We start from the raw sequence: 14,760 nt of genomic DNA, 5'->3' as shown, positions 1-14,760 counted from the left end.
TTTGTAAATTTTTGTCATGGCTGCAAGGAATCCTGTGTAAATTAGCATCACAAGTCTAATCAATAATAACATTGCTGTAGTAATAGAAGAATGACAGAGAACAGCAATGTTGAGTATGTGCTGTCATAAAATTATATTTAATTGTTCACGTGGCCTCTTCTGACATCATGAAGAAAGTACACAGTGAGCACAATGGTCCTGGTTAAAATAGTAATAATCAGCTCAGCCTAGAGTTAAATAAACTCTATCATAGCAAAAATGAACTCTTAGAACTGATTGACGACGCAGCACGACCACAGAGTTGATTTAACACCATTTGAATGGAGCCATTATATATCAGACTGTTTTTCTCTGCAGAATTCACTGTGACCACGTGGTTGCATCCACATAGTTCAGGCTGAAGGAGAGTTTGACAGCAGTACAGGGATCAAACCCTCCACCCCTCAAGCAGCTGAGTTATGACTGCATGCACAAGTCAAACTGCTGAACGGACAGACATTGACGTGATAATGGTGTCACATTGATTTGATTCTTCCCTGAAGTCAGTCAGATTCAGGGTTACATTCAGACTGGAGAAAGTTTTTACTGTTTATTTACCCTTGAAGGAAAATTTTGACTTTTGGTATCCTTCCTGAGATTTATGTCAAATTCTGCAGAAAAACATAAAGGCCCCTTCACACTTAGTGCAAATACGTACAACTCCAGGGTGACACCTGTCTGAGCAGTTGGTATGAACACACCACGAAACATCATACTGACGGGCAGGCGTGCACGATGCTGGTGCGACGGTTCGTGCACGCGGGAACACACTGCCAGCAGCTGCATGATGTGGTTACGCATCATCAGCTGGTGTTGAAAAAAACAAAAAACAAATTAAAAATACATGCTGCGATGGTTCCATGCATGCGGAAACACAGCAGCTTTCCCCCAGCAGCTAAAAAAAAATACATTTCATCCACAGGATTCAAACCCATACCTTCCAAAAGCTCTGATTGCAGCCAAAAACTTTATCAAATGAGCTACCATCACCGTCCTGTAAAAGGTGCTGAACACTGCCTTATATCAGGAATCACATGGATGTATTAAAAAAATAAAAATAAAAACAACGCACCTTATAAAAATATTGCATTGTATTAAATCCCTCTCATCAAGCGGGCAATACAAATATGATCTGTCTTTTCCTCCGTAGATGACCCAATGTTCATTGACGTACAGTCATGAAATGACATGAATGAGAAGCAGTTCGCTCGTCTCATCATGTCTATCTATCTGCTGGCGCATATCTTGCCGGCCTGCGCACGTCTTGCCAACACGCGTGTCTTGTGGACGGTGCGCCACAGGACAAAGCATCATGTGGAACAGAGCTCACTGTTGTGAAGGTGTAGCAACACGGACCCAAAACAGGGGGCGTAAATGAACGGACGATAGATGAGCCAAAAGACAACAATTTAATGTTGTGAATGTGCACAACGGAATACAGACAATAGCAGATTTAGAATCAAGTCAAATATACAAAAGTGACGTGTGGGCAGGCTCGAGGATAGAAGACGTCTGTCCAGAGAAGAGCCGGGTCCCACACGATTTCCACTGCCCACGGATCTGGAGCACACTGGAGCCGCCAAGTCCTGAGTTTCCAGGTGGCCACCGTCTCCAGCTGTCAGATCTGGTACTGCTGGCAGGAAGCAGAAACAGTTTAATGGTGGGTGCGTGCACACCCAGCAAACAGTCCTTAGTTTCAAACAGAGGGAAAACCTCCACCTCCAATCCAGAAACCTGGCACGTGCACTATCAGTGAGTTACTTAGCGAAGTTTGGCGTGGGGAGCGAAGACATCAGCCCTCCACGAACCTCAAACCCAGCCTCCTGCTGCAAGCACTCACAGAAACGACTGCAAACAATACAGAAGCAAAAACTGTATGTGAAAGACTCAAAAACGGCTGAGCAGTTTACCTGAGAGGTAGAACAATATCTCGGCAGGGAGGTGGAGTTGCTGCCCGGCTTTTATGGAGATGGTGATGAGGTGGTGATGAGTGACAGCTGTCAGGTGGTGATGAGGGACAGCTGTCATTCCCGGCTGCTCCCGTGATGCAGCTGCGCCCTCTCGTGCCTGAAGCCCGCACTTCAGGCAGGGCGCCCTCTGGTGGTGGGAAAACTGGGTGCATCCGCAGTGAAGCTGGGAGCTGTAGCTTCACTGCGGCCAGGCTGAGGATCTTGAGGATCTTGAATGGTCCAATGTATCGGTCCTTCAACTTAGGGGAGTCCACTTGGAGGGGGATGTCCTTTGTTGAAAGCCACACCTCCTGCCCGGGCTGGTATGCAGGGGCCGGGGAACGCCGGCGGTCTGCATGGGCCTTGGCCCTCGTCCGGGCCTTCAACAGGGCAGAGCGGGCGGTGCACCACACCCAACTGCATCTTCGTAGGTGGGCCTGGACCGAGTGCGCACCGACCTCTCCCTCCACCATTGGAAACAATGGGGGCTGGTACCCCAAACACACCTCAAATGGGGAGAGGCCGGTGGCAGAGGACACTTGGCTGTTATGAGCATACTCGATCCAGGCCAGATGGTCACTCCAGGCCGCCGGGTGCGCGGAGGTCACGCAGCGGAGGGCCTGTTCAAGTTCCTGGTTCGCCCGCTCTGCCTGTCCATTTGTCTGTGGATGATACCCGGACGAGAGGCTCACGGTGGCCCCCAGTTCCCTGCAGAAACTCCTCCAGACGTGAGAGTAGAACTGAGGACCACGATCCGAGACAGTGTCAGTTGGTATCCCATGCAGACCTACAACGTGGTGGACCAGGAGGTCTGCAGTCTCCTGGGCTGTTGGGAGCTTCGGGAGGGCCACGAAGTGGGCCGCCTTGGAGAATCGGTCCACTACAGTGAGAATGGTCATCATGCCCTGGGACGGCGGGAGGCCCGTGACAAAGTCCAGGCCGATGTGCGACCAGGGGCGATGAGGCACCGGAAGCGGCTGGAGGAGTCCTTGAGTCTTCTTGTGGTCCGCCTTGCCCCTGGCACAGGTGGTACAGGCCTGGACGTATTCCCGGATGTCAGCCTCCATGGACGCCCACCAGAAGCGCTGCCGGACCACTGCCATGGTTCTTCGCACCCCTCGGTGACAGGAGAGCTTGGAACCGTGACAGAATTCCAGGACTGTAGCTCTGGCCTCTGGTGGGACGTACAGTCGGTTCTTCGGGCCGGTCCCCATGTCCGGGCTCCGTGCCAGGGCCTTCCGGACGGTCTTCTCCACGTCCAAGGTGAGGGTGGTCACGATAGTGGACTCGGGGATGATTGGTTCCGGAGGATCTGACAGCTCCATTTTGACCTCCTCTTCATGTACCCGGGACAAGGCGTCGGATCTCTGGTTCTTGGTCCCGGGGTGGTAGGTGATCTGGAAGTCAAAATGCCCGAAGAACAGTGACCAGCGGGCTTGCCTGGGGTTCAGATGCTTCGCGGTCCGGATGTACTCCAGGTTCCGATGGTCCGTGAAAACCGTGAATGGCACCGCAGCTCCCTCCAACAGGTGTCTCCACTCCTCAAGAGCCTCCTTCACCGCAAGGAGTTCCCGATTGCCCACGTCATAGTTCCGTTCTGCCAGGGTCAACCTGCGGGAAAAATAGGCACAAGGGTGGAGGACCTTATCGGACTCCCTGCTCTGGGACAGCATGGCTCCTATCCCTGAGTCAGAGGCATCCACGTCAACGACGAACTGGCGGCTAGGATCGGGCTGCACCAGAACTGGGGCAGTCGAGAACCGGCGTTTCAACTCCCTAAACGCGGCTTTGCACCGATCCAACCAGGTGAAGGGGACTTTTGGGGAGGTCAGGGCTGTCAGGGGACTAACCACCTGACTGTAGCCCTTAATGAACCTCCTGTAGAAATTTGCAAAGCCGAGGAACTGTTGCAGCTTCCTACGGCTTGTCGGTTGGGGTCAATCTCTCACCGCCACAACCTTAGCCGGATCAGGGGCGACGGAGTTGGAGGAGATTATGAACCCCAGGAAGGACAAAGAAGTGCGGCGCACTTCTCGCCCTTCACAAACAGCCGGTTCTCCAACAACCGCTGCAGGACCTGACTTACATGCTGGACATGAGTCTCAGGATCCGGGGAAAAGATGAGTATATCGTCCAGGTATACGAAGACGAACCGGTGCAGGAAGTCCCGCAAAATGTCGTTTACCAAGGCTTGGAATGTGGCGGGGGCATTGGTGAGGCCGAACGGCATGACCAGGTACTCAAAGTAACATAATGGGGTGTTAAATGCCGTCTTCCACTCGTCTCCCTTCCGGATCCGAACCAGGTGGTAAGCATTCCTAAGATCCAGTTTAGTGAAAATTTTGGCTCCATGCAGGGGTGTGAACACTGAATCTAACAGGGGCAATGGGTATCGATTGCGAACCGTAATCTCGTTCAGCCCTCTGTAATCAATGCATGGACGGAGTCCGCCGTCTTTCTTGCCCACAAAAAAGAAACCAGCACCCATTGGGGAGGTGGAGTTCCAGATCAACCCGGCAGCTAACGAGTCCCGGATGTATTGATTCGCGCTCTGGACGTGAGAGGTTGTACAGTCTACTGGACGGGTACTCAACGCCTGGGATCAGATCAATGGCGCAATCGTACGACCGGTGCAGGGGAAGAGTGAGTGCCAGATCTTTGCTGAAGACGTCAGCAAGATCGTGGTACTCCTCAGGCACCGCTGTCAGATTGGGGGGGACTTTTTACTCTTCGTTAGCAGTCAAACCGGGGGGAACTGAGGATCCTAAACACACCCGGTGGCAGGTTTCGCTCCACTGAGCCACAACCCCAGACGGCCAATCAATCCGGGGATTGTGTTTAATCATCCATGGGAAGCCCAAAATTACGCGGGAGGTAGAAGGAGTTACATAAAACTCAATCTCCTCCCGATGATTCCCAGACACCACCAGAGTTACTGGTTGTGTCTTGTGTGTGATTAATGGAAGAAGGGTGCCATCTAGCGCCCGCACCCTCAATGGTGAAGGGAGCGCCACTAGAGGGAGCCCTACTTCCCTTGCCCATCTGCTGTCCAGCAGATTCCCTTCCGCCCCCGTGTCCACCAGTGCTGGGGCTTGAAGGGTTAGATTCCCACTCAGGATCTTAACTGGGAGGCGTGCAGATATACATGTGTGTCCCACGTGAATGTTATGACCCACCCTTAGCCCAGTCTCTAAAGGTGAGTGTTGTTGTTTTGGCCATTTGGGGCAGTTTTTCTGTATGTGCTCCTTTGAGCTGCAGAGAAAACACTCCCTGTGGGCCAGCCTGCTCAAGCTGTCATCTGATCTTATTTTGGCCCTGCTTGTTTCCCTAGCAACGTCAGCAGGGGGAGCTGTTACCACACGGAGCGCTGAGGCTGTGGAGCGTGGGGACGGCGGCGCCTTTTCGGACCCGGAAGGGAGAGGGACGGCTCGCGCCCGGCCACGTCCTTCATCTTGCTCCCAACGACGTTCTTTTAATCGATTGTCCAATCGTATGACCAGGTCGATAAGCCCGTCTAAATCCCGCGGCTCGTCCTTAGCCACCAGATGCTCCTTTAGGACCAACGACAGTCCGTTTACAAAGGCGGCACAGAGTGCAACAGTATTCCAGCCGGACCTCGCAGCCGCGATGCGGAAGTCGACTGCATACTCGGCTGCACTCCGACGCCACTGTCTCATCGACAGTAGCACTGTTGAAGCTGTTTCGCCTCTTTTTGGGTGATCGAACACCAGTCTGAACTCCCTCACAAACTCAGTATATATCGATAGAAGCCATGAATTCTGCTCCCAGAGCGCCATAGCCCAGGAGCGTGCCTTACCTCGAAGCAAATTAATAACATAAGCCACCCGGCTAAAGTCTGACGCGTACATGACGGGACGCTGTGCAAAGACGAGCGAACACTGGATTAAGAAGTCTGCGCATGTCTCTACACAACCTCCGTACGGTTCCGGGGGACTTATGTATGCTTCAGGGGATGGTGGGGGGGGGGGGGGGGGGGGGTTCATTGAATGACCACTGGAATCTCTGTATTCGGCACCAGGACAGCAGGAGGAGGAGCTGCAGCCGTGCCCTGTGTGGGCCCTTCCACCTGTGCGGTGAGAGCCTCCATCCTGCGATCGAGTATTGCGCTCTGCTCGGTCACTAAGTCCAACCGGGCAGTGAAGGCGGTTAAGATTTGCTGCCACTCACCTAACACGCCTCCTGCTGGCGCCTGTGCACCCTGCTCTTCCATTGGTTGTTCAAACGTTGGTTGACTCCCCTCGGAGTCCATGACATTGGCCGAGATATCCTGTTGTGAAGGTGTAGTAACACGGACCCACAACAGGGGGCATAAATGAACGGACGATAGATGAGCCAAAAGACAACAATTTAATGTTGTGAATGTGCACAATGGAATACAGACAATAGCAGATTTAGAATTAAGTCAAATATATAAAGGTGACGTGTGGGCAGGCTCGAGGATAGAAGACGTCTGTCCAGAGAAGAGCCGGGTCCCACACGATTTCCACTGCCCACGGATCTGGAGCACACTGGAGCCGCCAAGTCCTGAGTTCCCAGGTGGCCACCGTCTCCAGCTGTCAGATCTGGTACTGCTGGCAGGAAGCAGAAACAGGTTAATGGTGGGTGTGTGCACACCCAGCAAACAGTCCTTAGTTTCAAACGGAGGGAAAACCTCCACCTCCAATCCAGAAACCCGGCACGTGCACTATCAGTGAGTTACTTAGCGAAGTTTGGCGTGGGGAGCGAAGACATCAGCCCTCCACAAACCACAAACCCAGCCTCCAGCTGCAAGCACTCACAGAAACGACTGCAAACAATACAGAAGCAAAAACTGTATGTGAAAGACTCAAAAACGGCTGAGCAGTTTACCTGAGAGGTAGAACGAAATCTCGGCAGGGGGGTGGAGTTGCTGCCTGGCTTTTATGAAGATGGTGATGAGGTGGTGATGAGTGACAGCTGTCAGGTGGTGATGAGGGACAGCTGTCATTCCTGGCTGCTCCCGTGAGGCGGCTGCGCCCTCTCGTGCCTGAAGCCCGCACTTCAGGCAGGGCGCCCTCTGGTGGTGGGCCAGCAGTACCTCCTCTTCAGCGGCCCACACAACACTCACGTGTGTGACATGACAGTCAGATCGCCTGCTGCGTGTTATGATATATGTTTTTTGATATGTTTTTATTTTTGTCCACTTGATGACAGCAAACAGACACACGTGCATCACAGTGGTCAGTTGTTAGTCCATGTCTGTCCAAACACAGTACTGTCCAGCTGGGATGTCCAGAATGACAGATCTCCATGGCCACTTCTGTCATAGCCACACCTTCTGTCAGTTCAGCGCAGACAAATTTCACTGCGAGTACGACAGCCATTGTCTGCAGACTGTTGTTGTGCAACCTGGTCTCATGGAATGTCGTGATTCAGCAGCACGAAATATATATTAATCTATTGGTTTGTGATATTGTGATGAAAAGCACCTCATTTTCGTCATGGCAGCACAAATTCATTGTAATTCATTCCGTGATGGCTGCACAAAATTAAAAGTGAAGCGGGAGGGTCGGGGTGGTTATGGTTAGGGTGGGGCAAAGAGTAAGATGAGGTTATGGTTAAGGTTAGGGTCGGGGGGTAGGAGTAGGCTTAGGAATAGTGAGTTAAAAAAAAAGCCTGTCATGAAAATTTGACTCATTTCATCACGGGAGCAAGTGACACTGGGCTGTGTCGTGCCAAGAGTGCAAATGGCCACACATTTTCTAAGTGTCATGCGAGCGGTGTTAGATGTTCATGTGTGTCACCTGGAATTTGGCCAACACCTGCCGCCAGAGGGATCGATGGGCTCTCACAGCGCACACTCTGTCTTTCAACCACTGGTGTGCGCAAATAGTTGTAGCAACAGGTGTACGAGGTGTTGGAAGCAACTATGAAATTACACGGTTTGCATACAATTCCTGCTTCATGCGCACTTAATAAAAACGCAGTTCGACCAAATTCGCACTATGTGTGAAGGGGCCCTAAATAATTAAATAAATAAATGGACTTTCTGTATGAGAATAAACTATTATTGATCATTTTTACATTATTCTGTGATGATACACCTGCATAATAAAAACCTTAGATGGCCACAGCTTTAGTGAGCTGTCTTGTGGATGTCTACGTGTCTACAGGGCAGTTGGAGGTGAGGTACAGACTGGACAGCAGGAAGGAGACAGAGGTGCTGAGGAGCAGCGTGAGAACTCTTGCCAATGGACAGCTACACACTGTTACCGTCAGCAGAATGGCATACTCCGTCTCTGTGCAGGTAATAACACGCACGCTCAGTGCAGGGACAGTGCATGCCAACTAACAGAAGAGTAATATTTACGCGTGCTAGCCCTGCACAAAATGTCACTGGCAGCTCTCAGGGGGCTCTATCACTGAGGTATATGAAGATCTACAAAGCGGGAATTCACCAGAAGTGAGATTAGTGGTGATGTTGGACTTTCTGCAACACACCTATTCTGTGTAGCGTGAAGGTCATGATCAGTACGTGTGGAATGGCAAATGGGCTGGTGAGTCACATTTTTTTGAGAAGGGGCCAGAGGGTGTTCTGTAATTATTTGGGTACTGCTCAGCATCTCCAGGAAAGCTTATTCCAGCATGCTGGAAAGGAGACTCCAATCAATCATTGAACCTTAGATCCAGTAAAAATTATGAGGTTTCCATCTGGGAGAATTTTTGTCTTTGGATGGGACATGGAAGTTCTCATGGGCTACCTGTCTGTGTCCACGGACAAGACACCTCATCTACATTGTCACTGTCCATGCAACTGCAAATGGGTACTGGCCTAGACTGGGGAAGTAACCTGTGATGGATTTGTGTAATCAACTTCATGGAATGGAAGCTAGAGAAAGGTCTGGCACTGGTGGGCCCAAGAACCTATATAGGACTCACTTTCTTCATCTTTGTGAGCTCATAGAAGGCCTATGAGGCTCCAGGTATGTCATGGTGGTTGTATTGAAGGGAGATTGAATAACTATGTTGGAGCTGTCCAACCCCCCAGTCCAACTTCATCTCCCCAAAGTAGCCATCTATCTACCGCAGTCAAGTGAAACATAGGTCGCCCTTTGGCTTTTTCTAGTGGTTGAGGCACCTGCCTGTTGGATCATACACAGAGAAACATGCCACATGGCCAACATTTTGTAACTGACCTTCCCTCACAGTGCAAGTGATACTCCTCATATGTGATTCCTGAAGAAATGATTTGATGGATACATGATTCAAGCACTACCAAAGGATCTTCCATGGAGACCTAGTACAAAATACATCTAGTATTTTGCTGAAGTCTCTTATTGGTGTCCAAGTCTCACAACCCTATGCTAAGACTGTGCTGATTCGAAATTGAGTTCATCCAATTAGTCATTTCTTTGAGTTGGGTTCGGACTTCCTGTTCCGGAGCACAGCGGTGTTCTGCTGTATCTGTTAGCTGTTTGAACTGAGCTGTTTGAGTTCTTTGAATTAACAGTCTTTTTCAAGACTTTTTTACTTTTTTTTACTTTTTTTACTTTTTCACCGTGCTCCAACGCCTAAAGAAGACCTCTAACGGTCGAAACATCGCGACGGAGCACTTTTATCAGCTAACTTTCATCAGCGTTGGCAAGCTAACTAGCTTGCTAACGCTTTCGTTTTTATTTTTATTTTTTAGCACTGTTGTCGTGCTGCTCCACAGCCTGTCTAGTGGATTTTTATTTTATTTTAGCACCGTTGTCGTGCGTTACCTGTGCTGCTCCACAGCCTGTCTAGTGGTTTTTTATTTTATTTTAGCACCGTTGTCGTGCGTTACCTGTGCTGCTCCACAGCCTGTCCAGTGGATTTTGATTTTGATTTTATTTTTTTTTAGCACTGTTGTCGTGCGTTACCTGTGCTGCTCCACAGCCTGTCTAGTGGATTTTTATTTTATTTTAGCACTGTTGTCGTGCGTTACCTGTGCTGCTCCACAGCCTGTCTAGTGGATTTTTATTTTATTTTAGCACTGTTGTCGTGCGTTACCTGTGCTGCTCCACAGCCTGTCTAGTGGATTTTTATTTTATTTTAGCACTGTTGTCGTGCGTTACCTGTGCTGCTCCACAGCCTGTCTAGTGGATTTTTATTTTATTTTAGCACTGTTGTCGTGCGTTACCTGTGCTGCTCCACCGCCTGTCTAGTGGATTTTTATTTTATTTTAGCACTGTTGTCGTGCGTTACCTGTGCTGCTCCACCGCCTGTCTAGTGGATTTTTATTTTATTTTAGCACTGTTGTCGTGCGTTACCTGTGCTGCTCCACCGCCTGTCTAGTGGATTTTTATTTTATTTTAGCACTGTTGTCGTGCGTTACCTGTGCTGCTCCACCGCCTGTCTAGTGGATTTTTATTTTATTTTAGCACTGTTGTCGTGCGTTACCTGTGCTGCTCCACCGCCTGTCTAGTGGATTTTTATTTTATTTTAGCACTGTTGTCGTGCTGCTCCACAGCCTGTCTAGTGGATTTTTATTTTATTTTAGCACTGTTGTCGTGCGTTACCTGTGCTGCTCCACCGCCTGTCTAGTGGATTTTTATTTTATTTTAGCACTGTTGTCGTGCTGCTCCACAGCCTGTCTAGTGGATTTTTATTTTATTTTAGCACTGTTGTCGTGCGTTACCTCTGCTGCTCCACAGCCTGTCTAGTGGATTTTTATTTTATTTTAGCACTGTTGTCGTGCGTTACCTGTGCTGCTCCACCGCCTGTCTAGTGGATTTTTATTTTATTTTAGCACTGTTGTCGTGCGTTACCTGTGCTGCTCCACAGCCTGTCCAGTGGATTTTGATTTTGATTTTATTTTTTTTAGCACTGTTGTCGTGCGTTACCTGTGCTGCTCCACCGCCTGTCTAGTGGATTTTTATTTTATTTTAGCACTGTTGTCGTGCTGCTCCACAGCCTGTCTAGTGGATTTTTATTTTATTTTAGCACTGTTGTCGTGCGTTACCTGTGCTGCTCCACAGCCTGTCTAGTGGATTTTTATTTTATTCTAGCACTGTTGTCGTGCGTTACCTGTGCTGCTCCACCGCCTGTCTAGTGGATTTTTATTTTATTTTAGCACTGTTGTCGTGCGTTACCTGTGCTGCTCCACCGCCTGTCTAGTGGATTTTTATTTTATTTTAGCACTGTTGTCGTGCGTTACCTGTGCTGCTCCACAGCCTGTCCAGTGGATTTTGATTTTGATTTTTTTTTTTTTTTAGCACTGTTGTCGTGCGTTACCTGTGCTGCTCCACAGCCTGTCCAGTGGATTTTTATTTTATTTTTTACCACTGTTGTCGTGTGTTACCTGTGCTGCTCCACAGCCTGTCCAGTGGATTATTATTTTATTTTTTACCACTGTTGTCGTGCGTTACCTGTGCTGCTCCACAGCCTGTCCAGTGGATTTTTATTTTATTTTTTACCACTGTTGTCGTGTGTTACCTGTGCTGCTCCACAGCCTGTCCAGTGGATTTTTATTTTATTTTTTACCACTGTTGTCGTGTGTTACCTGTGCTGCTCCACAGCCTGTCCAGTGGATTTTTATTTTATTTTTTTTTAGCACTGTTGTCGTGCGTTACCTGTGCTGCTCCACAGCCTGTCCAGTGGATTTTTATTTTATTTTTTTTTAGCACTGTTGTCGTGCGTTACCTGTGCTGCTCCACAGCCTGTCCAGTGGATTTTTATTTTATTTTTTAGCACTGTTGTCGTGTGTTATCTGTGCTGCTCCACAGCCTGTCTAGTGGATTTTTATTTTATTTTTGCACCGTTGTTGTGCGTTCGCTGTTGCCGTGCGTTACTTGTGCTGCTTCATGGCCTGTCTGGTGCCTTAACTAAAGCACTCCTTCTGCTGAATCACCTCTAAATTATTTATACATTATTCACTTTGCGTGTTTTTAGGAATCCGCTAGGTTGCGTAGCTACTAGCTCTTAGCCGATTTAGCATGGCGGCTTCTCCTGTCTCTCCCGCACTTTTCTGCTCTCGTTGTGAAATGTTTAGTTATTCCTCGGCCTCCTTTAGCAGTAACGGTACTTGTAATAAGTGCAGCTTATTCGTAGCTTTGGAGGCCAGGCTGGGCGAATTGGAGACTCGGCTCCGCACCGTGGAAAATTCTACAGCTAGCCAGGCCCCTGTAGTCGGTGCGGACCAAGGTAGTTTAGCCGCCGTTAGTTCCCCCCTGGCAGATCCTGGGCAGTCGGGAAAGCAGGCTGACTGGGTGACTGTGAGGAGGAAGCGTAGCCCTAAACAGAAGCCCCGAGTACACCGTCAACCCATTCACATCTCTAACCGTTTTTCCCCACTCGACGATACACTCGCCGAGGATCAAACTCTGGTTATTGGCGACTCTGTTTTGAGAAATGTGAAGTTAGCGACACCAGCAACCATTGTCAATTGTCTTCCGGGGGCCAGAGCAGGCGACATTGAAGGAAATTTGAAATTGCTGGCTAAGGCTAAGCGTAAATTTGGTAAGATTGTAATTCACGTCGGCAGTAATGACACTCGGTTACGCCAATCGGAGGTCACTAAAATTAACATTAAATCGGTGTGTAACTTTGCAAAAACAATGTCGGACTCTGTTGTCTTCTCTGGGCCCCTCCCCAATCAGACCGGGAGTGACATGTTTAGCCGCATGTTCTCCTTGAATTGCTGGCTGTCTGAGTGGTGTCCAAAAAATGAGGTGGGCTTCATAGATAATTGGCAAAGCTTCTGGGGAAAACCTGGTCTTGTTAGGAGAGACGGCATCCATCCCACTTTAGATGGAGGAGCTCTCATTTCTAGAAATCTGGCCAATTTTCTTGGATCCTCTAAACTGTGACTGTCTAGCGTTGGGACCAGGAGGCAGAGCTGTGGTCTTATACACCTCTCTGCAGCTTCTCTCCCCCTGCCATCCCCTCATTACCCCATCCCCGTAGAGACGGTGCCGGCTCCCAGACCACCAATAACCAGCAAAAATCTATTTAAGCAAAAAAATTCAAAAAGAAAAAATAATATTGCACCTTCAACTGCACCACAGACTAAAACAGTTAAATGTGGTCTATTAAACATTAGGTCTCTCTCTTCTAAGTCCTTGTTGGTAAATGATATAATAATTGATCAACGTATAGATTTATTCTGCCTTACAGAAACCTGGTTACAGCAGGATGAATATGTTAGTTTAAATGAGTCAACACCCCCGAGTCACACTAACTGTCAGAATGCTCGTAGCACGGGCCGGGGTGGAGGATTAGCAGCAATCTTCCATTCCAGCTTATTAATTAATCAAAAACCTAGACAGAGCTTTAATTCATTTGAAAGCTTGTCTCTTAGTCTTTTCCATCCAAATTGGAAGTCCCAAAAACCAGTTTTATTTGTTATTATCTATCGTCCACCTGGTCGTTACTGTGAGTTTCTCTGTGAATTTTCAGACCTTCTGTCTGACTTAGTGCTTAGCTCAGATAAGATACTTATAGTGGGCGATTTTAACATCCACACAGATGCTGAGAATGACAGCCTCAACACTGCATTTAATCTATTATTAGACTCTATTGGCTTTGCTCAAAAAGTAAATGAGTCCACCCACCACTTTAATCATATCTTAGATCTTGTTTTGACTTATGGTATGGAAATAGAAGACTTAACAGTATTCCCTGAAAACTCCCTTCTGTCTGATCATTTTTTAATAACATTTACATTTACCCTGATGGACTACCCTGCAGTGGGGAATAAGTTTCATTACACTAGAAGTCTTTCAGAAAGCGCTGTAACTAGGTTTAAGGATATGATTCCTTCTTTATGTTCTCTAATGTCATATACCAACACAGAGCAGAGTAGCTACCTAAACTCTGTAAGGGAGTTAGAGTATCTCGTCAATAGTTTTACATCCTCATTGAAGACAACTTTGGATGCTGTAGCTCCTCTGAAAAAGAGAGCTTTAAATCAGAAGTGTCTGACTCCGTGGTATAACTCACAAACTCGTAGCTTAAAGCAGATAACCCGTAAGTTGGAGAGGAAATGGCGTCTCACTAATTTAGAAGATCTTCACTTAGCCTGGAAAAAGAGTTTGTTGCTCTATAAAAAAGCCCTCCGTAAAGCTAGGACATCTTTCTACTCATCACTAATTGAAGAAAATAAGAACAACCCCAGGTTTCTTTTCAGCACTGTAGCCAGGCTGACAAAGAGTCAGAGCTCTATTGAGCTGAGTATTCCATTAACTTTAACTAGTAATGACTTCATGACTTTCTTTGCTAACAAAATTTTGACTATTAGAGAAAAAATTACTCATAATCATCCCAAAGATGTATCGTTATCTTTGGCTGCTTTCAGTGATGCCAGTATTTGGTTAGACTCTTTCTCTCCGATTGTTCTGTCTGAGTTATTTTCATTAGTTACTTCATCCAAACCATCAACATGTTTATTAGACCCCATTCCTGCCAGGCTGCTCAAGGAAGTCCTACCATTATTTAATGCTTCAATCTTAAATATGATCAACTTATCTTTGTTAGTTGGCTATGTACCACAGGCTTTTAAGGTGGCAGTAATTAAACCATTACTTAAAAAGCCATCACTTGACCCAGCTATCTTAGCTAATTATAGGCCAATCTCCAACCTTCCTTTTCTCTCAAAGATTCTTGAGAGGGTAGTTGTAAAACAGCTAACTGATCACCTGCAGAGGAATGGTCTATTTGAAGAGGTTCAGTCAGGTTTTAGAATTCATCATAGTACAGAAACAGCATTAGTGAAGGTTACAAATGATCTTCTTATGGCTTCGGACAGTGGACTTATCTCTGTGCTTGTTCT

General features: G+C 47.9%; 1 protein-coding gene across 1 annotated transcript in view; it reads left to right on the top strand.

The window, feature by feature from the left end:
- Positions 1–14,760, top strand: part of LOC117523525 (contactin-associated protein-like 4) — a 127,886-nt gene that overhangs the window by 100,912 nt on the left and 12,214 nt on the right. The window contains exon 20 of the mRNA XM_034185080.1: positions 8,141–8,274. Coding sequence (XP_034040971.1) covers positions 8,141–8,274 — 134 coding nt within the window. The remainder of the gene's footprint in view (positions 1–8,140; positions 8,275–14,760) is intronic.

The sequence above is a fragment of the Thalassophryne amazonica genome, chromosome 13, assembly GCF_902500255.1.
Source record: "Thalassophryne amazonica chromosome 13, fThaAma1.1, whole genome shotgun sequence".
Lineage (NCBI taxonomy): Eukaryota > Metazoa > Chordata > Actinopteri > Batrachoidiformes > Batrachoididae > Thalassophryne > Thalassophryne amazonica.
Note: the sequence above shows the minus strand (reverse complement) of the source record. Positions and strands in the feature narration are given on the sequence as shown.